Below are 27,902 nucleotides of genomic sequence, written 5' to 3'. Positions count from 1 at the left end.
TGGCCAACAGTTTTCTTAAAAAGTAAATTAAAATTCAAGCTATAATTTTTTGACAAAAAAAAAAAAAAAACTTTTGAATTATGTTACTCGAGCAAACGAGTTGAATCTAACGAGCCGAACCGAGTTGTTCGTGAACTGTAAACGAGCCGAACTCGAGCTAAAAATTTAGTTCGTATCGAACTCGAGTCGAGTTTCGAGCCGAATCAATTCTTATCGAGTCGAGCTCAGACTGGTTCGACTGGACTCGACTCATTTCCAGCCCTAGCAAACATGAAAGGAATCAAGTTTAAGCTAAAAAGGAGATTTGTATCAAATTTGAGTCAAATTTTGAATTTAAGTAAAATAAGTGTCATAGTTTTACCGTTATGCGAATGGCGCACCCGGTCATATTTTACTCTTAAACAAAATATGCAATTCTAAAGAAACTATGTGTATTTTGATCATGTACTATATGCTAATAAATAAGAAATCAAGTAATGTGTTAAGCTGCATAACTTGCATAACTTCCAAACAGGAAAGCACTTTGTTGCTCTAAGTATTGTGTTCATGGCATGACAACTTGGTGTTGAAAGAGATTGCTGCAGAGTGAATATAGTAGCAGAGTTTGTGGTTCTAAATGTGTTTTTATCTCTTTATATCAAATTGGTGTAATTTTGACTCTATTAAGGTTAGAGCCTCAATTTGTTATGCCCAAAAAGAGTTACAAACTAGAATAAAAAAGAAAACATTTCACGCTGAAACAAGAATTCATTATTTATCAATCTTACAGTCTTAATACTAGTACTACTTTACAAATTTTCTATCAGTTCCAAATTCCGCAAAGTAGTGTTGTCTCTTTGCCACTGTGCTGTCAAATTTTGCAAATTAGTGAACCAAACACATTAATGTCGCAATTATAATAGACAAATATATTACACAGTTCATTTTCGGCCCTTACTGGTTTGTTCAATGACTCAAGTGAGCATCTATATTCTTTCTTATGTTCTCAAAAAAAAAAAAAAATCTATATTCTTTCTTAGTCCAACTTTTCTCTATAGTGATCAAATGAACAATTTAAAATTAAACCACATGATTTAGGAGGTTTCGTTCAATCAAAAGGAGGGTTTCAAAACGATGATATTGTACTATATCAATGAGAGATAGCAAAAAGTAAAAACTCCCAAATCCATCATAGAACAAAATTCAGTTCTCTCTAACATTATCTATGAAAATCTCTGTTCCATACCACCGAAAGTCCAAAAACACTAAAATTACAATGTATTACGACCATATAAAAGCATAAGATGCGAAAAACCAGACCAAGTAACAGGCTGTTCCAAGCCTTGATTGCCCAACCACTGCATAGAATTAGAAAATACTAACTTAAGTGGTCCAGCATGCCGAAAATCATCAACATCACATGCACAAAATGCTGCCTGTTAAAGGACAGGTAAAGATTCAGTTTATCAATCAAGCGACTCAATAAAGAAACGACACAACATAAATGAGTAGCATCCTTCTTATTTGAATTCCAAAGTGGCGTAGGGGCAGTATAGAGGGGAGATGATACTTGCAAGAAAAATCGAATTTAGTAACAGTGACATCATTTGAAATAAAGTGTCTAGTCTATCATCTAAAGAAAAACACTTATGCTTACTATAGGCCGTTTACAGACACAACCAAAAACTCATTGGAAGTTAGAGTCAGGTGGTTATTTGAAAAGAACAATATAAGACACAACACAATAGAGTTATTAGGGCCATCCAGTCCAAGACCTCGTATGAACCCGGATATTTTACATCACATAAATCAGAGTGGAACTCAAACTAACTAGTGGTCTTTGGCTATTTTACTGAAATTGATAAGATTTTTAATAATAAAGGGGTTATGACGAATATTAATTGATTTGAACTAAGTCATCAAGCTTGAACAAGATCACGCAAAAGACAAAATAAACCAGGAAACTAAACAAAATGGCATGCATATTGCTGGCAGAATGTAATGATAGATCAAATATAGATTTGTTGCTCATCAGATTATAAAGTAAACCAAAGATCATTCTTTTCATTGATATAGAAATCAGATCGTTTGCAAATGAAAAGAGACTAAACATTCAAAGTAAAATTCATAAAGCAAGATCAAATGATTTCTTAATTTACTTGACAATAATTGTGCAAATACCTCTTGACAAGGGACTTTGTATACAAGGTAATATCTCAATAACCACAATCATATACCTCTTGGTGATAACAAGAAAAACAGTTAACTAATTACTCCTCCAATTGGAAGAATGTTTTCCTTGTATATTATTATCCGAGCAGTAGGACCCCCTCCTTTATAACCAAGCTCCTCAATCATCTTGGTACTTAAATCAAGCCAAGCTAGTTCTCCATCTTTTCTAATGAAGAATATTTCTCCTTTCATCCCCACTCCGATAGGACGCTCAACACAATGCAACGGTCCAACAATGACGAGTTTGGTCCATGATTCCTTGATAGCAAGTTCACCCAAAATTGATATGTGAAAAGAAGCCGTCTTTTCATGAAATGAGATCAAGGCAATGGACTCATTTAACACAACCAAGTTTATCCACAATTCTCCAACATAGAAACAACCATTTAGGTCTGAGGGTATAGGTGTGGTGAAGAATACATCATTGCTCAAGTCAAATGATACCAAACATGGTCCAGATGGACTATCATGTCCTTGCGAAGATTCATAGTCATCTTCACACAACCAATGACACACTCCATCCATGTAGACTTGGGTGCCCTCAATACATTCCAAAGAATAAGGCATGTCAACATCAAGTTTCCTCCACGAGTTACTTCTTAGACTATATATCTCCCATAAGGAGTCTAAAGATATATCTTTCAATAAAGAGTCTAAAAATATATTGTCCACTCGTCCATGGGTGTTACATGCAAAACATACATAACGAATGACCTTATAGTCATCTGTAACACTGTCATAACCAAATCCATGAAGATAAGACAAAACATCAATACTAACTAAATCCTCACCAGCATCCGGGATAGACGACTCAACTAACTCAACAAGACTGAGAGGAATGAATTTGATTGCTTGGGTAGATGGATTCCACAATACAATTTTGCCATAATTATCACATTCATGGAGACAGAGTGTGCCATTAATACTACCAAAACCAAAAATACGAAAACGGAATTGGTGTGCAGATGGATTTGAGTAATCTAATTTGACCTTATTCTGAAACCTCTGACCAGAAAGAAAATATAAAACTTCCTGATGGGGTTGGGGTTCATAAACCTTAAGGATTAGAGATGATTGGTCATAATAAGAACAAGAATGCAAATTAGAAGAAAAGAAATGATCGCGGAACATGTTCATGAAATGATGGTTTTCAGATAAGAGAGACCACGATTTACGAACAGATTCAAATCGCTTAAAAGATTTAAGAGGTAATTTTGATATAATGGAGAATGCTATATCATCGTGAATATAATTGCTCACATTTTCATTAGTTGCAACCACTGTTGTCTTCTCCATTGAATCTACTAACCCTAATGAACAAATAAGATGCGGGAGAATGAAAGAGTGAAAATAACCACTAACCTGCGAGGGAATGATAAATTTTAAGAGAGGGAAGAAAGGGTTTAGAACTTCAGATTCATTTTTACGTATTTTCTTCCTCGAGTAGGTCGGTAGCGAAACAAGGGATACTATTACTGGGGGTTTGTGTTGTCTCGCGTGTTACACGAATAGAGTTTAGATATTTTTTATCTTTTAAAATTTTCAATTGTGATAGTAAAATAATCTCATCACTGGTTTTAAGATAAATAATAAACAATTTGGATGTGCTTAATTCAAGAACACCCCTATTTATTAATTTTAAAAAAGACGAATTTCTAGTTGATAGCGTCCTTTTTTTTTTTTTTTTTTAAGGAAGTCGATAGTGTCTTTGTTAAGTAAGTTATACTCGCACATGCAAAATTACACTTTTAGTCCTTAACTTAATTTCGGTAACAGTTTGGTCATTTATCTTCTTTTTTTTATTTCAATTTGGTCCTTTTTGTCCATTTTCATATGAATTTTTAAGCTTAAAATTCATGATTTATTTGCTTATGGTCTTTTAGTCTTCAAATGTATGATACTCGTCTATGTTTGCACAAGAATATCATATTTGAAGCTTGAAAATGTATATGAAAATGGACAAAAATGACCAAATTGAAATGAAAAAAAGATAAACGACCAAACTGTTACCTGAAATTGTTACCTGAAATTAAGTTAAGGGACTAAAAGTGTAATTTGATAATTATGATACTGTGTATTAACCATAAAAAATCCCCGATATATATTTTGACTTTTTTTTCCTTAGCATTAAACATGCTATATAGTAAAATACTAATAAAAATGTATTGCAATATATATTAACGTATTGTCAAAAAAAACATACAACACTATGTTTTTTTCCTCCATTTGAAATTTGTTTGGTAGGTCCATTTAACCCCCTTATTTTTTTTGCCGGAGGCATTGAGATTTTGAATTCGTGAACTTTCGTCACCGTTCAGCATATGCTGGTTCAGAAATGCCACTGGTATAATCATCAATCATACGTACTATGTCTCTTTTTGTGGAATGAATTAAGTGATTTCCAGTAAAATAAATTAACTATGACATTCATTTTCAAAGGACCTCATTTTTGTAATGTCTTCAATATTCACATGTTGGAATATATTCTTCTTGCACATTGGAAATTTTTATGATCCAGTATTTCTCTGCGTACGCACATCAAATATAATCTCTTATACATAGACGCAATAAAATTCATGACAGTTCATAATAGTTTCTTTCTTAAGCAGGATCGATAACGTATATGATATTCCAGCCTAATGAATTCTCATACAGAAGATACATTACAAGAATAACAAAATCAACCACCCCGGGCTTCTCTCCTTGTGGCATCGTGCAATAGTTCAATGTCCACGCCTTCTGGCGGCAATTGCACGTATCTCACCACTGATCCTCTGATGAAGCAGTTCCTTACAGAAAGCTGACATCAAACAATAATATGTTACTGACTAATCCATAACAAAAATAGAATCAAATCTGAAACCAGTTAGGTTAATCAAATTAAGAGTCAAGTATAACAAAATCAACCAGAAAATAACATACAGTTTCACTTTATGCGTGCATAAGGTAATGCGAGGGTTTGATAAATTTGTTTATATTTTAGCTAATTCTACTGTTCAGCTCTCTCAAACTCCAAGGTAATTTCTGCAAACCTTTTGCAAATATCCTTGTAAAATTCCTTGTTTATCTATTCTATGATAGCAGCATACCTAGGTGTTTATCCTTTACTCTTTATCTATATGTACATATCAAACTCACAATGTTGATATATCTCCTTTTAATGGCATTCCAAAATAACCTATAGTTCAGGACCATAAGACTTAAAAATTGTGGGGCATTCCATTCAAACACAGCCATTAATTGAATATAAACAAGCTCAAACAAGGCTGTTAAGATTCCTTGTTTACTCGGAGGGTCGTGCAATCCCACATAGAGGATTGTTACATAGAAAAGATTGGGTGGAATCTCCATGGAGACTTGTAGGAACAGCGAGATCGTTATAGTTTTGTGAGGCAAGTGACAGGTTAAGCTGCAGTACAACTTGTGATAATGACACAAAGCCAGGGACAACATTGCTTCATCTGACTCTGTTTCTCATTCATTAACCTCTATGCCTATCTCTGTCCGTCGAACCTCTATCCATGTCTCCCAACCCATTGTCTTTCTCTCCTCTCTAAACCTCTCTTACTCTGTCTCATCTATCTGAAACTTGTGATTTTTTTTTATAACTGAAGCTCTTTATTTTAGACACAATTGTTGAGACTTTGTTCCAGACCTTTCAAACACATTCCTTCTCAGGCTCTTATTTGAACTATCTTCTTCTTTTTTTTTTTAAGGAACTAAACTTTTATTGTAATGCACATATTTTCTTTTCATGAAGACTATCAAATATATAATATAATGTTCATCATACCAATAACTATAAATAAATAAATATCTAAATTCTTAAATTTTGTTTATATAATTAAAGGTATTAATTAGTTATATTATCATAATTTTTTATATGATCTTACTATTCATGATATGCTCCTTTAATTATGATATTTTACCTTCATTATGATCCTACATAAGATAAAAACCACAATTTGGAAAGCCTTACTCCAAAATCCTAATATACTTCTCAATTTCAAATTCTATTCAAGAAATAAGTTATAATAACCGTTTCAATGTCTCCCGATTCATGAACAATTAGGATAACAGAACTAGGAAAGATGAACATTAGTAGGCTCACTCAGGACAACAAATTTCCCCTACTATTATTGCTATAATTACACCGACTTACCAATTATCCAACTCTGTTTAAATGTGGATGAAGTAAAAAATATTGCCTCCTTGAATAAAACTTTTAAGACATAGACTAACATTTAGCATAGATAAAAGTAACGAAAGCAATTTGTCAGCGGCAAACATTATCATATATACATTCAATCTACATCCATTTCATATTAACAGATGAACATACATGTAGAAGAGTAATAAAGCAACATACCAAACATGAAAACGAGAAACCTAATGTTGACCCCAAAAACCGAATGCAGATTTTAAACAAGAACCCTGCACCCCTGACCCCTCCTCTTGCTCACATGGAAACAGAAACCTATCGCAGATCATAAGCTAAATATCTCTAAAAGTCATTACCAGTGTTAGGAGTTGAAGAATGGTAAAAATAACATAATCTGATTCATGTGAAGGTCAAGCCAAAATTCCTACAAAAACAATAATTCCAAACAGCATGGTACCATGAGAGACATAGTTCTACTTATTTTTAGCTTTATGAAAAAATGGCATTTAAAAATCCCCTAAATTTTTAAACAGAAAATCCCCTTTCCTTCCTCTGCAGTTTTTCTTTCTTCAAACACTAGCATACTTTATTAAGTATTTTTTTTCCTCAATTCACAACATAACCAAGATCTACAGCAACATTAACATTTCAAAATTAACCAATAAATAAGCACATAAGGCACATCAAAACAAAATTTCCTGGTGGTTACATACTCAATCTTATGCTCTTACTATTATCCGAGCCTCTTGTATTCCTAACTCCTAAGTGCATAAACACCCTCAAACAACAAACAACCCTAAAACAAAATTAAATTTAAGAATACAAAAAATAAAAAACCTATTTTATTGAGCTATAGAGAAAGCTGACAAGATGACACAAATACCAAATATCCAAATTTAAATTTTGAATATCTGTTCTTAAAAATATAAATTTGCTTGATCGACATGCTATAAAGGGAAATCATGCATCAATGGATTTGACAAGCAAAATTAATGCACAAAAGTAAAGGTTATCAAACAATATCAGCATATCTACAACCTTTAACAATAGCAAAAACTTCAATAGAAATCAATAATGGTGTCCTTGCTTATTGTGCATATGTGGTTAGCATACTTAATTAGAAATGAACAGATCAAAATAGCATTTTCGGAATATTTCATCAACAATGCTTTAAATAATGGAAAACCCATCTTTCTTAATCCAATAGTTATTCGCAGAATATGAGTTTTTTAATATAGAGATGATCTGAATATCACTTTTCATGACCATTTCATGTTTAAATTTTGAGTTTGGCTGAACCGACGCTTTGAGCTAGGTTTTTCATCTTTGAGCTCAATTTTATCCTCAATGATATTCTATCATAGTTTTAAAATATTTTAAATTTAAATCCCCAACCTCACTTATGAGTTTATCACATAGTAATTAATTCAAAATAAATACACTGCACTATCAAGGTAAAATAGGGGGTTCTCAATATGTAGCTGCATTACCCCTATTAGGATTTTTTTTTTTATATCAGACTTAACTCATCCTTACAAAACTGGTGAAGGGTGCCTCTCTTTATAAACTCTAGTCAGTCCTTATCTTTAATCTATGTGGGACTTGGTTTTTCCAATAGCCCAACAATGATTTAGTGTTCATGCCTTCGAATTGAAACACATGGCAACTATACTATACCAACCAGGAACAAATTGTTAGAAGGCGAACTCTTAATTCATCTAACTGAGAGAATCTATATTTTGATATTTCTGAATTGATTGCAATAAAAAATAGTAGTAATAAACCCTAGAGAGAGAAAAGAAGATACCATGTGAGGGTACTTGTCTTGATCAACAACACGAGTATTTTCAAGCTTGATGTTGAGGTATTGGTCAACAGAATGCAATGTGCCTCTGATGGCTAAATCGTTCTTAAGTTCTACCGTAACTTCTCTTCCCACCAAATCTTTGAAGTATGAGAAGAACAACTACATACAAAAACAAATTGCTGAAATGAAAATTCAGAAAGCACACGGAGAAGAAACAGAGAAGAGGAAAAGATTACCATTTTTCTGCGGCGAAATAACCCTAGATGTATCTTCTGGGCATAAAAGTATACTGTAAAAATTGTTTTAATTTTAGAAATAAATTAGTTTTTCCGTCTTAGACATACATAGAACAAATTTTAATTTTAGTCTCTACAACTTAGAATGAGATGTTTTCAGTCCCTTCTAAAATTTTACGTTTTTGGTGACCGAGGTTTGAACATCGGGTCCTTGCATATATTATGTTTTGTGATTATTTTCTAATCTAATAGACACAATTTTGACATGATATTTATACTTGGTGAACATAATAATATAGACATACATGATTGGAAATAACAATCCGATATATCTTGAACATAAAATTGTCATACATTACACGTGACGTAACCATATATTACCCATTAGGGAACAAAAACAATAAAATTCTGGTTTGGGTGAAAACAACCCATTTTATTTGCCAGGACTAAAATCAATATTTATTATTATTTTTTAAATGTCAAAATGAATATTAACCAAATTAAGATAGTCCTTCAAATACAAGGTATACCAGAAAAGACTAAAGAAAATTACCAAGTTACATTACAAAGTCAAAAATTACAAGAAAACAAAAGGAGGAACAAAACTGATAATCAAAATCAAAATTAGTGTATTTCGACTTCAACCAAAAAGTCTAAAACTTAATTTTTTTTTCACCTAATGTTTGAAGTTGCTCCTCCTTATGATAAAACATGCCCCCATTTCTTTCTTTCCGAATTACCCAAACAATAAAAAGCCAAAGTATATTCATTGTAAGTCGATTATGTTTGAAAAAACCTCCAAGACCACCAAAACGAAAGAGATTATCCAAAAGAGTACCATAAGTCACTAAATCGAAGCCTGACCATTGATAAATCAAGTGCCAAATTCTTTCATAAAAATTTCATTTGAAGACACATATCAATTATTAATTACTCCTCTAGAGCAATTTTTCTTTAGTAGGTAACCGATTTAGAAACAAACACTAAGCAAAGAGAGTAACTCTAAGAGGAACCGTTTTTAGCCCAATAATATGATTGTTATCCAAAGGATTGATAGTAGCCATCGTTGACAAGAACTGGTAAGCACTACTCACCGTGTACCACTTTGAAGCATGTAATTTTCAAACCCACATATCCACCACATCTTCCTACGAAACAATAGAATATAACAGCACAAAACAATCACTCACTAACTCCAAACCCCCAAGCAAACAACCTCCTACACTCACCACAAATAACTTATTTAATTCTTAATTTTAAATATATTTTATTTTATTTATAAAATTGACAACTTCGTCATCTGCAATCAATCTTAATTGAATTGACAATTTTGGATAATATCATTACTATTTGGATAACATTTTTTTTATTATTCAATTGTTTTCGATGGACAACTGTGTTACACAGATTTTTAGGCATAACTCGAATGCTCTTCAAGGGTTGATAAGAACTTTTGGCAAGTTCTTCCACCAGACTTAGACTTGAATACAATGTTAGAGACAGTCTTGCATGGTCACAAGCTTTTCGACACACCACTTAGGCGCACACACATAAAAATACATTTTATTTATTATTTAAAAAATAAATATTATTTAATTATTTTCTCTTTCTACCTTTTCTCAATTGTGCATGTGAGTCTAAATTTAGTGTCCAAACCCTTGTGTCCAAGTAAGGATTTTCCACAATGTTAAGGTTTATTTTTGTATTTTATTTTTTGTGATCCTACCAAAAATAAGTCTGATCCTTCTCGATTTCATTATTCTGCATAAAGGGTTTTCAATTTTTCTCCAGAAATTCTCATCTTTCATTCAAAGTCAAAGGTAAGGTAGGTATATTATATTATCTGGATTTAATTGATATACACTGTCCGTATAAAATTATTTTACACTAGCATATAATAATGTGCTTGAAAATACATGTATAATCATATTATTAATTGATGTGACAATAAATGATTGAATTTATGTGTAAAATAATTTTACATTGTATATATCAATTAAAGTCTAGTATATTTATCTGTCAACAAGTTCTAGCTCAACTGATAAAATGTCGAAATTGTTAAGCGTACGTTTTGATCGAGGTTTGAACCTCAACACCTCCACTTAAGTTTATAATGACTTTGTCATTTCATCTATCTATTAAAAAAAGTCTATTATATTATTTTGGCTTGAATTTCGTTAATGAGAATTCCATGGGCGCCATTAAAAAAATAATAATAGTTCCATGGTTCTTCTCAATACCATGGCTTGTTTAACTTCATTATTATACTTTTTTATTTAAAAATTAAATATTTTATTAATTAAAAAAAGAAAGCAATAGAAATAGCCATGCTAATGCAATTGCTCAAAGATTACAAGTACTTAAAGTTGAAGAACTTGTAAGTAACGAGTGTACAGTTTTCTCTGTATGCGTCTGAACATCATAAGTTAGTGGGCGGTTGTATCATTTTACAGAAAGGTTTAACCAGGATAAATTAAAATAAGATTATAAATGAAAGAAAATATGAAAAACTGTAAGATCAAACATTAATTTAAATAATTTCTACCGAAAAACTATAAACTTATAAAATAAGCTTGTTTGCCAAATATAATTTATTTGATCAAACAAGTTTATAAGTTAGTTTAATAAGCTATAAACTAACTTATTGACACCACCAAACAATGTCTAACCATTTTGTAGAGCTCTATAAGTAAATATATGATATTATTAATCGCCAAACAGGATTTAGCTCCTTAAAAAAAAAAAGGATTTAGCTCCTCCTCCTCTCATCTCTTTCACATCCTCTCCATCCATCAAATCATCATAGCATATAGGTATAGACGCACATAGGTATTGGCGAGTTATTGGTAAACTCGTGATCCTCTTCCATAACTTTCTTTGTATCTCTCTCTTTTTTATCTTCTTCTTCAATTGGAGTTTTTTGGTTTCCATATGAAAACCCTAACCGAGACATATCGTTTGTTGATCAATGAAGCACAAAAATATGAGTTTGTGAGAAAACAAAGAAAAGACACGATTGAATTTCAAAGACATGTTTGAAACAACGATCACAATGAAACCCCTAACATAGCATGTTAACTGTCGTACTTGTTTTAGTTTATTGTCTCTTATTTATACAAACACATGTGTACAACTAAATCTGTATTGTTCTAATAATAATTAGATGAAATCCTTTAAACATGGGGTTATAGGTTCGATATATATATATATATATATATATATATATATATATATATATATATATATATATATATATATATGGGGTTTGCTAGGATACACCCACTAGTTTTTATTAAGGTGTGTTTTAGCAAAAATATAACTAAAAAGTTATTAAATACACCTTAAGATGAATGTTGCTAAAACACACCTTCTAAAAAATAACTGGGTGTATGTTAGCAACTCCTATAGACATTTGTTAGGATACACCCACTTATTTTTTAGAAGGTGTGTTTTAGCAAGTTATAACTAAAAAGTAGTTAAATACACCTTAAGGTGTAGCTTGCTAAAACACTCCCACATAAAAACTAGTGGGCGTGTTCTAGCAAATCCCTATATATATATATATATATATATATATATATATATATATATATATATATATATATATATATATATATATATATATATATATATATATATATATTCAAATTTTGTGTACGAAATTCTTATTTTAGTGTATCGATGTCATTCAAAAAAGAGCACTACTATACATAGCGAAAAGAAAATTCATGAATTTCACGTAGTGTATTGTTTGAGTTTATAAAAATTAAGACAGGATTAGGTAAAACTGTAGTAGTCATGTAGTTTTAGATATACCTTAAATCAACCACGTAATGGTGTTAAGTGACAATTATTTTTTTTTTTTTATTTTATAATGACAATTTATTTAGTTTTTGGTTAAATAACAAATTACATTTTGGTCGTGATGTTTTCTCTCGTTGATCAGCATTTTCCTTTAAGAAATGCAACTCTCAATGTTATGTTATTGACATGTGTGAATGTGGAATTAATGGGGGTAAATTAAATTTCTTTTAAGTAGTCTAATGCTTAGAAATTCACCTTTATAAGATGAATAAATGAGGTGTTTATGGTTCAAAGCCCGATCTCGACATATGTTCATACCAACTGATCTCACGGAAACAATAGGAGTAAATTATTTATCTCTTGGGGTCAAACGACATAATATGGGACATGATCGGGGAATGAGCTAAAAAAAATTCAAAGAAGAGAAAAATGATCCTATTATAAGGACTGAATCTGATCAGTGCTATTCAGCGGTGCCGTCAAACCAATGAGAGCCACAATTTGGTCCCCTCCACCTTTAACTGTGAAGCGCCATAAGTTATTATTTAACATAAACGAAGAGAGGTAAAGTAGGACAAATATTTTGGTCTGCATGCGTAGCCTAATAAAGGGTGAAGTTTTTACGACTTTGAGCTTTCATGATGGTGAAAAGCATTAATATTTCTAGATTGAGAAAGTGGAGATATGTTTAATTTCCAGAATGGTGCATGAAGTCCAACGTGAATAACAAGCAGATTAGAAGGTTTCTTCTTTGATAAGGATAATTTACAAGTATACATAGAACAACAACAGCAAGAAGACACAATGGAGAACAAAGTCATGCATTGCTGCGCATGTGCAAAACCGTCCAACTTCGCATATAGGAGTATACCAATAGTAAATTACTAAGAAAACCTTATATTATAACCACAAATTATAGAATCATATCACAGTATATAATATATTTGTGATTGAGTTGAACATAAACCAGTTTTATGAATTTATGTTTGACAACCTCTAAGATGTATATAGAGATCCGAGTAAGTAGATTACTAATATTATTTTTTAAATATAGTAATTAAAAATCATCAATATTTTTCAATATCATTATTAGTAAAACTACAAAATAATGATAAAATGTTAAGTTATATATATGATTATCATTATTTAAAATAAATTTTAAAAATAATATTTTTCTTTTAAAAATGATGATATTTTCTAATCAGCCTAAGCAATTCTTGCATTGTTGTCCTTCACAGTGTTTATTTATTCATTGATGATGTCTGAATCCTGATGCATTGGACAATAGTTTTAGATTAATGTAGTCTTCTTATATTAATTACTATATAATGTTGTCCTTTCTCAAAGAAATGTTGTCCTGATGTCTTGGAGATTAGTTTTAGATTAATGCATTGATAATTAGAAAAGACACACAGCTAGTGCTCCAACTCATCAATCATGATCCTAACCGTCTCATGTACGTAGCTTATTTCTTTTGAAGAAAAAATAAAACTAATACTAATATAGTTTTTCTTTTGAAAGAGTAGTACTAATATAATGTCTATCATGAAACTCTTAATAAGAAGAGGAGTGTTATTTGAACAACCAATTTCGGGACAATTTATTTGACAACCATATTTTACAAAGAAAAAAATGGTATTGGCACGGAAACCATAACAATAGAGAGATAAAGTAAAAAGTAATGTGAGTATGAGAGAGAAAGTTGTTGCAAAAATTGTCACTAAATGGATGTTCAAATATCATTTCTCTAATAATAATGGTCTAAAGGTGAATATTTACTATTTTTAATAATAAAAAAAATATAAATAACAAAAAATATATTATTAAAATTTATCAAAAATTCTCTAAAAAATATGATGGTTCATATTTGGATCGGGTCCATATTAGATAGCCCTATAATAATAACTATATTTTTTTTTGTGTGTTAACTTTTTAATTTCTAAGAAAAATGATCATAGTCTCTGAAATTCAACAACTTTTTATTTTTATTTTTGTAATATATTCAGGAGCAGTACTCCTTTGAATTATTGAATTCAGCAACAACTGAAAATGAATATCCTTCAAAAAAAAAAAAACTGAAAATGAATATGATAGGTTACTGCTATCATCATGGCGCACAAATATACTTGGTACATTTTCTGAAACAGAAAATACAGTTAATATCGTTTTCTAGCCGGCTAATGCAACAAGTCAACTAATAATCATTACAAAAAGAATTAAAGTGCGCCATTGTTAATTATTTAACACCAAAAAATTGATGGGCATTAGGAGAAAGGTGCACTCATCATACTGACGCAACTAAATACTTCATCTCATATCCTAATTTTTATCACAGCTAAAACCAATAAAATTAAAGATTAAATATACTATTGATATTATTTTGGGTATTGTCACCTAAAATATCTTCTCTTAAAAAGCATGGACTCACATACCTTCAATTTTATTGGTCTCAAATCTCGATATGCTTAAATGGTGTAGCATATCCTGCCAATTAAATCAACTAGTCTTGCTATAAAAAAATATCAAGCTTTAAAAAAATATATATCAATTCTCTCAAAAAAAAAAATATATATATCTCAAATCAACTAGCTAGACAGTGCGTTATGTTGGATTTTAATTTGGATTTTGGATGATATTTCCAAAATATCTTCTTCACCTTTTGCAAATAAGATAAATAAATAATTTGTGATTTCTACTTTAATTAAAGTAATGTACATACACTAGTATATAGCATCAAAAAAAACATTTTTTTACGTTTAAAAACAGCAATGGGAAGGATAACTTATTTCCTCAAACTCATGATAACAAAAATCTTTTTGACATGATTAGTTGAAAAGGTTCATAGTACGCGACCCTTCCTCAAAACATGCCCTCTTATTTGTTGATTTTTGCAATTATTGACACTATAAATAAGAACCGTGAGTCGTGTGTCTTATTGTCCATTTCAATTGAGTTGCGAACGAGTTTGATGTTTACCAAACGTTATACTAGTCACTAAACTTGAGAGAGAATCGATTGACCATCATTTGACTAAAATAACATCCGTCTAACCTTCCATTAGCATGAGAAACTCGTCTAACCTCTAATCATCTATGTGACGCCGATTTCTACAAACAGAATAATCATTTTTAGACGTAAACGTTCTTTAATTTTTATTTTTTTTATGCATATAGCCATCTCATAAGATTTATGCTAGCTTTGCAAACTGCATGCTAATCGATGCATGTATCTCTCTGAGGAGGGTTTTGTCAATGAAAACACATGAATTAATGAGGAAAAATTCCCTTCTAATGATGTAACAACAGTAACTATATAACAAGAAGAATTAAAGACAATGGCCTTTTCTCTGTTTTGTTGTGTAATGGATTATTCCATTGATTAGTCGTGTTTCCTACCTCCACTAAAATTACCCTGCAAGAAGTTTCATTATTTATATTCCAAAGAGCACAAACCATGCGTGTTGGTACCTCTTGTAATTTTCTAACATTCAAGAGCTACCACCAATAGCGAACTTTCAATCCAAGTTTTTAAAATTTCTGTTTTGCCATCAAACTTTAAGTGTTAAAATACAATTTGCTCTCTACCCAATTGCATCTTTTTAAAGCTTTGCAAGGACTAAATTAACTCGTTTTAAATTTTCTCAACTGGACCACCACTGGTCTAGCTACAATGATGACACAGTGCCAAACCATCTATTTGTAAAAAATTAAAATCTTTATGAGAAATGATATTTTGACAACCACTTTTTGACAACTTTTGGACAACTTTCTCTCTCTTACTCACATGATGTTGTTATCCTCTCTCTTCCTTTTTCTCTCTCCATTGTTTTTGACCAATAAGAAGTGAGAAAAACAAGGTTGTCAACAAAGTTGTCATCAAATGGATGTCAAAATATCATTACTCCTTTGTAGATGTTGGGATAGGTGGTGATAACGACGCTTTTGATGTATCAAATGTTTCCAAACAAAAAACGTAAAAAACTGAAAGCAACATTTGCGAAGGGCATTTGCTACATGCAATGCAACATAATAATACACACCACACACAGAAACCACATGCAACAGGAGCCATTCATTATCACCAAAGAAGATAAAGAGAGGGTATTGCTTTTTTTAATTTATTTATTTATTTTTAAAACGATGTTTCTAATTGTACTAATATAAAGAGTACAAAAAGTACGCTAATTCATAAAATATAGTACTTATGTGTATGTTTGCTTTGACGTTTGATAAGTCTTTCATACTTAATAAACCCAACATGAAAAAACAAGAAGCCAAGAATCTTAGCTTCTCTTTAGATGCACGTATGGTTGAGTTGTACCGCTAAAGCAAACATGCCCTAAATCACTCAAATTAGCAGCATTGCTTTATGCATTCAATCGACACTTTATTCAATGTGGTCCGAAACACTAATGGAATAAAAATAGCACATTGAAAAAGAATCTAGTTCTGCATAAGCATAACCCATAAAAATCATGTAACGACATGCAAAATAGATGATGATAATTTTTTTTGGTTACCTTGCAAGAAATATTATTGTTGGAGATAATGATCTTGACCAATAAAGGATGAAGACTTGTAGTGATTTTTGGTATTAAATTCTGCTTTATTGATTTTTGGTATACACAAATGGGGCGTATATGGTTAACTCTTAAATACCATTTTATATATATCTATCCATAGCTCAATTTTTATGTGTGTGATTGAATAAAATGTTCAAATTACTGCGTCTGCACAAGAGCTCAAGTTATAAATTAACATCTCATCCTCCTTTCCTCCAATACCATGATTCTAACTACATGATATAAAAAACAATCAAATTTAACTTACGATTTTTAGCATTATTAATCCCATGCCTCTAGTTTTAACTTTTAATAACTACAGTTGAGAAATTGGGCTACATATCTTTTTCACAAAACAACATGCTCAATTGCTCATAGTCCATATGGTGCAAAACAGAGGACGGAACTTTTCAGACACTCCAATTTTTGCCAACCTTAATCAACATGTTTTGATGTGACAGTGGGTAGGAAGTGAATATTTTAATTTCATTTCAAGTGTTGTGTTTTCTAAGCATAAGTTTTTAAAATTTTGGACTTGCCATTTTGTCTTAGGAGTAATAACACCCAACTCTTTCTTATTTGCAAGAGTTCTCCCTTTTTTTAAAGACATTTTTTTTTCTTTCCTTCTAATCAACCCACAATAATTAAGATTTCTTACCCCAATATATTCTCACGGCTTAAATTTTTTGTGTCCACTATGAAATTTATCCTCGAATCGCAAGCGGAACCTAATGATTTTTCTAAAAGAGAGTTATGTTGTCAAACCTTTCAACGCATTTTGATAAAAAAAAAAAAAAAAAAACATGTGTTCTTGTTAATTAATGATGTTGATTTATTTATACAAAAGCTTCAAAAGGCTAACAAATACAAGTTGCCCTTTCTAGAGATCAAACTCAATACTACTCCTCCTTCTGTGAAAATTTGGAAAGACGAATTAGGGACCAGGTAGTCAATGTGGCATATGATTTAGTCAACACAACAAAATCTTTGTAGTGCACACAACTCAAGTAGTCAACCACTTGAGCTTTTAAGGGCTCCACACCATCCAACATGTTCTTATTATGATAGTGATACATTCCGGCCATAACCCACTCATTCTCCCTACAATACAACCGCCCAAGATAGTGAGTAATTGACTTCAACTTACCTTACTTGATTCACTTCACAACCAATCCACACTTCAAAAAAGACAAAATTAGGTCTTTTAGTAATATTTGAAACACCATAAGGGTATTTTCCCTAACCACTTAGTTTATATATTGCGCAAAACATTGTTCATTCACTCACATCATTCAAGGAATTGTTTATGTGTACCAAATAAACTAACTAAAGCATCTTTTCTATCAAGCAAACCCACTAAAGAAAAAAATAAACATGGGAAATTGTTTGGTGCTGCAACAAATTAATGTGGTGAAGATCATGAAAACAAATGGAAAAATTCTTGAATACAAAACACAAACACCTATCAAAGCTGAAGAGGTTTTGCCTCTTCCATCATCACCAAAAGAGCGCAAGAAGGTGAGGTTTGCAGATCCAGAAGTTCAAGATGTACAGAAAAGTAGTGCAGTTAGGATTAAGCTTGTTATTAGTAAGCAAAAATTGCAAGAGATGCTGGATAATGGAGGGATTTCAGTTGAAAAGATGCTATCTCTTGTTCATGGTGAAAATGGAATGGATGGTGAAGATTTGTGTAAAAAAAGTGATGATGCCTGTGCAGGGTGGAAACCAGTATTGCAAAGCATACCTGAAGTAATCTAGCAATAGATTTTAAGTTCTAATACTGTTTTAGCTTTGTTATACTGCTTAATTAGGCCTTAGAGTTTTTCTTTTTTAAACAAGTCCTATACAGTAGTGTTATATGTACTATAAATAGAGGTTAAGAAAATAATCTTCACTCTTCAACTTCAGCAAATTCTCCGTGAATCACTAGTTAGGCAATAAAATACTCGATCACATTAAATTTTGATTCTGATAAAGCGTGTGTAATTCCAAATAATACTTCAAAAGCATTATTGGAGTCACACAAACAAGCGTTATTGAAGATAAGTATGATAACACTTGTTTAAACAATTGTTATCTGGATATGTCTAACTCAAATAACACATGCTAAAGCAAGTTTTATCTGATGTTACCTCAGACAAGTATTTGGTTTGCCATTAAGCTTTTCGCTTTCTCAAGTAAGCGATATCCAAATGAAAAAAATAATTTTTCTGTTTTGTGTGTACACAGAATTAAGTGTAGTCTAAAAAAAATATATTGTATATACAATATAAAAATACTTGGGTGTCATTGGCGATTGGTGCCTACAAAATTAGCGTATGACAATTTATGTATTTCTACCAAAGGTGGTACATGTGATTGTTATGCATTTTTAACCATGTCGTTGTGCGATTTAACATAGGTACACATTTATTTCATTGTTTGCCAACGGTTTGCAAGCACTGATCCTTACACCTTTGTAGCTATATATATGTCTTCCTCAACTCCTTCTTTTTGCTCGTATTCTTCAATGTTCTCAAATACTTCTGCAACATAAATAGCTAGCTAACACACACACACACAAAAAAACTCCACAGTGCTCTTTGTTGAAGATGATTCTTGGAACATTTCGGGCAGCTAATGGATTATTTAAGATGTTAAACATGTCCTTGACATGGTTCTGATATAGGATTTCTAACAATGCAACGAATGTGTTCACTGTCCTCCGATTTATCGTTTCTTTACTCTAAGGATTAATTATGTTTTTGGTTCCCCTAAATATATCAACTATTGATTTTAGTCCCCCTAAAATTTTCTATAAGCTCTCAGTCCCCCTAAAATTTTTCATTTATGGAATTGGTCCCTCCTCTTTAAAGGTGTTGACGTGGCAACGCCACATGTGCATACCAAATGACATGGCATTGCCATGTGGATTTTTACTTTGCTGGCGTGGATTTTTTAAAAAAATTAATATATATTTATCTAAATTAAGTATTTTTATCTAAATTAAGAATGAATCTTTTTGTCATAAGGTTAGTGGTTAATATAAAATAATTTTTTTATCTAAATTAATCTATTTTAAAAAAATATTAATTTTTTTAAAATAATTTTTCTATTTTTTATTTTAAAAAATAAAAATTCCACGTCAGCAAAGTAAAATCCACGTAGTAGTGCCACATCATTTGGTATGCACGTGTGGCGTTGCCACGTCAGTACCTTTAAAGATGAGGGACCAATTCCATAAATGGAAAATTTTAGGGGGACTAAAAGCCTATAGAAAATTTTAGAGGGACTAAAATCCACAGTTGATATATTTAGGGGGGCCAAAAACATAGATTGGAACAATATAGGGTTGTCAAGTCAAAAGTCTTCCTTAAACATTCTAAAAGTAATTTAGACATGATTAGCATATTTATAAATATTCTTTCTATGAAAAAATATTTATCACATTCTATATTAAATATTTCCAAAATAACTAAAATATTGATTTATAACAAAACAATTTAATGTTTTCCTAACTTTGTTTCTTTGTTTTTCCATTTTGCATACCCTAACAAACACAATTTTAATTGGAGGCCTGAACTATAACAAAAATATTTATCGTATTCTATATTAAATATTTACACGCTCACAAAAATAATTTAGATCCTTCTTTTTTCAATTATTGTTTTAATATTGTTTATTTTGAAGTGATAAATATCAACTAAAATTTACATGTTACTTGACAACGAGGTATTAAGTGTTGAATATGGATTAAGATGTTTGGTCTATAAATATTGACATTGTTAGTTGAGTTAAGTGCATGAATATTGTTAATTGAGTTAGAACAAACATAATAATATTGTTTTGATTGAAATACACATGCTTCTGGAATTAACGATTATGTCATTGATTGAATTTGTAGTGTAATGGATCGAAACTAAACTGGCCACTTAAACAAGATAGACAACTAAACCATACAACACAAAAATACTGTTGAACTCGTGCGACGGAATCATAGAAAAAATATTTAAGAAAAAACATATTTACTTAGAAATTGTTTGTTTAAATGAAAATAGAGAGGAAAAAATGGATAATTTCGAAGGGAAAAAGGACATAAACTACTCTCGTAGATTTCATGTTGTAAAACGAATACCAAATCTTTAGTCGTCCAATTTTAAATGGATGGTTGAAATTTTTATATTTGATTTTTGGACTGTCTAATCTCAAATCAACGATCTAAATCGTCAAATGCATGAAATGTCTATCCTGGAAATCCCGGTCCATGGACAAGAAAATAACCAACAGCGAAAAATGCTTTCTGATTTAATAATATGTTTTCTCCGTATTCAAGCTAAATATGCTCTCGGTTAAGTGAGCTCGGTTGAAGAGTTAGCGTCCACGATGAATGATCTTCTTGCTGTAACATGGTCAAATACGGACAATACAAACAACAACAAAGGATATGATAGAGAAAAATGGTTAATCAAGTTAACCATGAGATGGAGGAATATTGACAAACAACTATGGGGGTGGGGGAAAAGTTTAACCAGGAGGAGGAATAGTGGCAAACATCTGTGGGGTTGGGGACTGGGGTTTCCTTCTCTTTCTCATGATATTTCCAGTCTTAGACCTATCAATATAGTCAAAAGTAGAAGGAGCAAAAGCTGTGTGCAATGATGAGGAAGAGTGTGGGAAACATGTAATTTAGGAGGGTTATACAGGACAACGTAAGTTAACTCCAACATAAACAAGATCTTAAATCCAACTATAAAAATCTCAAAGAAATTCTTAACTTCATCACTTTAGAAGTAGATTTCATGTTGGCTTTGATTGGCGACTGATAATTGCCCCAATAACAAAGATGTTAACAACACATATTTTTAAAAATTAGGGGGGTAAAACACTATTAACCCTAAAAATTATTTTACAGGGGGTAAAACTGAAAATGACCTATATTACAGGGGGGTAAAACACTATTAACCCTTAAAATTATATTAAACGATCACGGAGGAGAAGTGCTTTTTTTCTCAGAAATGGGTTGGTTGTTGAGGAGGTGATATATTTGACAGGAAATAATGATATAATGAAATAAATTTCTCTCATTGTACTGACAATTTAAAGCTAACATATGTGTGTGAAAGTGTATATTAAATCTTCTCCACGGTGATAATTGTGAGGTTAGTGTGATATCATGTGATTGTTGATGATGGATGAATCAGATTTAATTAACTGTTATTTTGTCAATGAAATTGACATGTCTCAATATGGGTGTGTGATGACAATTTTCAAGAATTTTGTTGGTAATTTAATAGAAGGAAGTGATCTCAATAACTCCAAATATTTACGAGCTCCATTTTTATTCCACCACTATTCTTATTCTAACAAGGAAATTCTCAAAATTTGATTAGTAATGTATTTGCTTGCTTGCATATATGACGTGGATAGTAGGAAGACACTTTGTAAGAATGTATCATTTATGGGGGTATACTACAGCTTCACCTGGATAAACAATTCATCAAATGCGCATCATATAATGTTTTATTAATAAATAATTGAAGTCTTGGATTTCGTTTGGTAACGTAATGAAAAGAAGTGATGTCAAGATTTGTTGGGTCCAGTTGCAAGTGGTATGATAAAATCAAGATAAATACTTACTTAGTTATAAGACCAAATGTATAGTGTTTACACGCACATACAATAACACACTTGTCCCTAAAATGTTGAATTAATGTTATTTTTTATTATTAGAATTCAACTCCAAAAATATGTCCTATCTAAACGAATGGGGATGTTTGATATTAATCACAACTCACATTGTTATGTGTCGTGTTCTTCATTCTTTTACTATGCTCTCGGAATTCTACAATGTTATGGAAATGAAACTTCTCAACAATTCAAACCTTGTTAGTTTCTTTCCAAATTTTCAAGTTTGTAGTGTGAATTTGATTTCTTACATTTTTTTATCATTATTGTAGATTTCATATTCGAATATAATATGTTTCTATAAACAAGAAATTGGTGTTTCTACAAACACAATTTTGAGCTATTTCTATATTTATTTGCAGTATCTATGTGTTTCGATAGATTCGATTTTGAACTGCATTTCAATTCAATTTGATGGATATTTAGAAACACATAGATAGAAACACACACATAATATATATATATATATATATATATATATATATATATATATATATATATATATATATATATTTATATTTGTAATATAAACAAGAAATTAGTGTTTTCATAAAAACAAGTTTCAACTATTTCTATATTTGTTTGCGATATCTACATGTTTTGCTGAATTCGTTTTGATGGATATTTAGGTTAAAGTTAAATGTATTTGAAATTGAAATTTTGATGAATTGAGTTAAATTAAAATTCCAGAAGTTTAAATTGAAATTACTGCAAATTGAAATTAAAATTCTTCTAAAAAGTTAAAATAATTATATTTAATGCATGAAAAATGAATAAAATGTGTATTATATGCAAAATATATTAGTGTTTCGTATTCGTAATTGAATGTGTTGTTTGTGATTGAAATGTATGACTTCTCGAGTAATATTTAACACATAAATGATATATATATAGGGGTTTGCTAGAACACACCCACTAATTTTTATGTGGGAGTGTTTTAGCAAGTTATAACTAAAAAGTTAATAAATACACCTTAAGGTGTATGTTGCTATAACACACCTTCTAACAAAAACAAGTGGGTGTGTTCTAGCAAATCCTATAGGGGTTTGCTAGGATACACCCACTTACTTTTTAGAAGGAGTATTTTAGCAAGTGAATAACTAAAAAGTGGTTAAATACACCCTAAGGTGTAGCTTTGCTAAAACACTCCCACATAAAAACTAGTAGGTGCGTTCTAGCAAATCCCATATATATATATATATATATATATATATTAACACTGCAATATCTATCTGATTCGATGAATTTGATTTTGATATGTATTTCAATTCAATTTGATGGATATTTAGGAACACATAGATAGAAACATACATACAGATATATATATATATATATATATATATATATATACTCTCAATCTCATTTCTTGTCTCCTCGCCGCGCCGCGCCACAGTGACCATGAAATTCATAAGGAACCATTTGAATTTTTACGGTTTTGTGAAGGAATTACCTAATCGTGGACGGTTGATGGCTATCGACCACGGCACAAGAAAGACCGGAATCTATTACTCCAATAAAAAACTTACTAGAACCACTAATATCTTTAGCGTGCTCTTCATGAGGGATGAAGCTGGAGATGTGAAGACTGTTGACGTGCTTGCAGACAGTCTCCATCATATGACTCACCAACATCGGTGATTGGTCTGGTTTTTGGATTGCCTGGTGAATATCCACCCAGGAACGCTCAAGCATGTTTAATCGAGAGATTTGTGGAGGACGTCAAGAAAACGAATAGAGTCGGTGACATGCCGTACACTTACTTTGATGAGGATTATTCAAGCGTGGATACCGAAGTCTGGCTTGATGTTTTAAAAGAAATGAATGTGAAGCTTTCACACATGATGACCAAAGATTCTATGTCTTCGAAGGTTTTTCTTTGGGTTAGTCGACGAATGATACCTTTGATGCATTTGCTGAATATATCAACTTTCTTATAAAATTATATCTTGGAAGTAATGGTTATGAATTTGTTAACCTTTTTGAATTTTTGTGCTGATTTTGGCATTTCGAATATATATATATATATATATATATATATATATATATATATATATATATATATTGCTAGAAGACACCTTTTATGAATGTGTCTTTTAGCAAGCCACAAATCAAGGTGTGACACTTTGTAAGAATGTATCATTTATGGTGGTATACTACAGCTTCACCTGGATAAACAATTCATCAAATGCGCATCATATAATGTTTTATTAATAAATAATTGAAGTCTTGGATTTCGGTTGGTAACGTAATGAAAAGAAGTGATGTCAAGATTTGTTGGGTCCAGTTGCAAGTGGTATGATAAAATCAAGATAAAAACTTACTTGGTTATAAGACCAAATGTATAGTGTTTACACGCACATACAATAACACACTTGTCCCTAAAATGTTGAATTAATGTTATTTTTTATTATTAGAATTCAACTCCAAAAATATGTCCTATCTAAACGAATGGGCATGTTTGATATTAATCACAACTCACATTGTTATGTGTCGTGTTCTTCATTCTTTTACTCTGCTCTCAGAATTCTACAATGTTATGGAAATGAAACTTCTCAACAATTCAAACCTTGTTAGTTTCTTTCCACATTTTCAAGTTTGTAGTGTGAATTTGATTTCTTACATTTTTTTATCATTATTGTAGATTACATATTCGAATATGATATGTTTCTATAAACAAGAAATTGGTGTTTCTACAAACACAATTTTGAGCTATTTCTATATTTATTTGCAGTATCTATGTGTTTCGATCGATTCGATTTTGAACTGCATTTCAATTCAATTTGATGGATATTTAGAAACACATAGATAGAAACACACACATAATATATATATATATATATATATATATATATATATATATATATATATTTGTAATATAAACAAGAAATTAGTGTTTTCATAAAAACAAGTTTCAACTATTTCTATATTTGTTTGCGATATCTACATGTTTTGCTGAATTCGTTTTGATGGATATTTAGGTTAAAGTTAAATGTATTTGAAATTGAAATTTTGATGAATTGAGTTAAATTAAAATTCCAGAAGTTTAAATTGAAATTACTGCAAATTGAAATTGAAATTCTTCTAAAAAGTTAAAATAATTATATTTAATGCATGAAAAATGAATAAAATGTGTATTATATGCAAAATATATTAGTGTTTCGTATTCATAATTGAATGTGTTGTTTGTGATTGAAATGTATGACTTCTCGAGTAATATTTAACACATAAATGATATATATATATTAACACTGCAATATCTATCTGATTCGATGAATTTGATTTTGATATGTATTTCAATTCAATTTGATGGATATTTAGGAACACATAGATAGAAACACACACTATATATATATATATATATATATATATATATATATATATATATATAGGGGTTTGCTACAATAGACCCACTCATTTTTATGAAGGTCTATTTTAGCAAGCAGCACCTTTTAATTTGGACCAAAAACCCAATTTTTGCTTTTTTGAAGTTATGAAAACTGAAGGATAAAACTGTAATTAACATTCAATAATTAATGTTTTGTTTTTTGTCTCTCTCATTCATTCTCTCTCTCTTTCGATTCTCTTTTCCACATCCTTTTCCATTCTTCTTCCATTTTGTTTCAATTTACCAACAAAATATGATAGTCCATGAAATTAAATCATAATCTTTTGCATTCTTAATTTTCTAATGCACAGCCATGGTAAATTATTCTTTCAATTAACAATACAAAATCAGCATAATCAATGGCCTTTGAAATTGAAAAATAAATGTAATTCAATGAAACTCAGAACAAATCAAACAGCACAATATATCAATTCTCTCATTTTTTCCTTTTTAGGATCAACAAATCGAACCACCTTAACAATAGCAACAAATCCAGATCCTTCAAATGATCTTAGGAGTCAGGGTTTGGCGGGGAAATTGAATCTTCGTTCCTTCGATGACTGCAAGTTCAGAGTCGGAGAAAAGCTCTGTGATCAACTATGAAAGCTTTAAACGTGAATTGACAGAGAGAGAGACTGAGAAGAAATTAAGAGAGAGACTGAAGGAGAGAGACGAAGAAAAAATAGGAAAATAAAAAAACATTAATGATTGAATGTTATTTACAGTTTTATCCTTCAGTTTTCATAACTTCAAAAAAGCAAAAAATGGGTTTTTGGTCCAAATCAAAAGGTGCTGCTTGCTAAAATAGACCTTCATGAAAATGAGTGGGTCTATTGTAGCAAACCCCACATATATATATATATATATATATATATATATATATATATATATATATATATATATACTCTCAATCTCATTTCCTGTCTCCTCGCCGCGCCGCGCCACAGTGACCATGAAATTCATAAGGAACCATTTGAATTTTTACGGTTTTGTGAAGGAATTACCTAATCGTGGACGGTTGATGGCTATCGACCACGACACAAGAAAGACCGGAATCTATTACTCCAATAAAAAACTTACTCGCACCACTAATATCTTTAGCGTGCTGTTCATGAGGGATGAAGCTGGAGATGTGAAGACTGTTGATGTGCTTGCAGACAGTCTCCATCATATGACTCACCAACATTAGGTGATTGGTTTGGTTTTTGGATTGCCTGGTGAATATCCACCCAGGAACGCTCAAGCATGTTTAATCGAGAGATTTGTGGAGGACGTCAAGAAAACGAATAGAGTCGGTGACATGCCGTACACATACTTTGATGAGGATTATTCAAGCGTGGATGCCGAAGTCTGGCTTGATTGTTTAAAATAAATGAATGTGAAGCTTTCACACATGATGACCAAAGATTCTATGTCTTCGAAGGTTTTTCTTTGGGTTAGTCGACGAATGATACCTTTGATGCATTTGCTGAATATATCAACTTTCTTATAAAATTATATCTTGGAAGTAATGGTTATGAATTTGTTAACCTTTTTGAATTTTTGTACTGATTTTGGCATTTCAAATATATATATATATATATATATATATATATATATGTATATATATAAATTTGCTAGAAGACACCTTTTATGAATGTGTATCATTATTGTAGATTTCATATTCTAATATGATATGTTTCTATAAACAAGAAATTGGTGTTTCTATAAACACAATTTTGAGCTATTTCTATATTTATTTGCAGTATCTATGTGTTTCGATCGATTCGATTTTGAACTGCATTTCAATTCAATTTGATGGATATTTAGAAACACATAGATAGAAACACACACATAATATATATATATATATATATATATATATATATATATTTGTAATATAAACAAGAAATTAGTGTTTTCATAAAAACAAGTTTCAACTATTTCTATATTTGTTTGCGATATCTACGTGTTTTGCTGAATTCGTTTTGATGGATATTTAGGTTAAAGTTAAATGTATTTGAAATTGAAATTTTGATGAATTGAGTTAAATTAAAATTCCAGAAGTTTAAATTGAAATTACGGCAAATTGA

The 27,902-nt window shown here is 30.8% G+C and overlaps 3 protein-coding genes across 4 annotated transcripts; 1 reads left to right on the top strand and 2 right to left on the bottom strand.

Annotated features, from left to right (window-relative positions):
- Positions 1 to 1,171: 1,171 nt before the first annotated feature.
- Positions 1,172 to 3,852, bottom strand: LOC146910747 (F-box only protein 8-like). Of its 2 annotated transcripts, none has more exons than XR_015019335.1 (2): positions 2,161 to 3,851; positions 1,172 to 1,415 (listed from the first exon to the last, which is right to left on the bottom strand). XR_015019335.1 is itself a non-coding variant. In XM_085727042.1 (2 exons), the coding sequence occupies exon 1, from the start codon at positions 3,505 to 3,507 to the stop codon at positions 2,242 to 2,244; it is 1,266 nt and encodes a 421-aa protein (XP_085583168.1). In that variant the 5' UTR covers positions 3,508 to 3,852; the 3' UTR covers positions 1,172 to 1,415; positions 2,217 to 2,241. The 2 variants fall into 2 exon arrangements, 1 of the variants encoding a protein (XP_085583168.1); XM_085727042.1 differs by having other exon boundaries at positions 2,217 to 3,852.
- An 879-nt stretch (positions 3,853 to 4,731) lies between these two features.
- LOC146910746 (sm-like protein LSM2) lies at positions 4,732 to 8,546 on the bottom strand. The gene is made up of 3 exons (XM_085725480.1): positions 8,417 to 8,546; positions 8,181 to 8,339; positions 4,732 to 5,011 (listed from the first exon to the last, which is right to left on the bottom strand). Exons 1-3 carry the CDS (start codon positions 8,417 to 8,419, stop codon positions 4,892 to 4,894), a joined length of 282 nt encoding a protein of 93 aa, XP_085581606.1. The 5' UTR covers positions 8,420 to 8,546; the 3' UTR covers positions 4,732 to 4,891.
- A 9,509-nt stretch (positions 8,547 to 18,055) lies between these two features.
- On the top strand, positions 18,056 to 18,693 carry LOC146910745 (uncharacterized). The gene has a single exon (XM_085725796.1). It carries the CDS (start codon positions 18,156 to 18,158, stop codon positions 18,537 to 18,539), a length of 384 nt encoding a protein of 127 aa, XP_085581922.1. The 5' UTR covers positions 18,056 to 18,155; the 3' UTR covers positions 18,540 to 18,693.
- Positions 18,694 to 27,902: the final 9,209 nt, after the last annotated feature.

Source organism: Medicago sativa, chromosome 7 (genome assembly GCF_051527215.1).
Source record: "Medicago sativa cultivar Bolivia chromosome 7, Bolivia_mono, whole genome shotgun sequence".
Lineage (NCBI taxonomy): Eukaryota > Viridiplantae > Streptophyta > Magnoliopsida > Fabales > Fabaceae > Medicago > Medicago sativa.
Note: the sequence above shows the minus strand (reverse complement) of the source record. Positions and strands in the feature narration are given on the sequence as shown.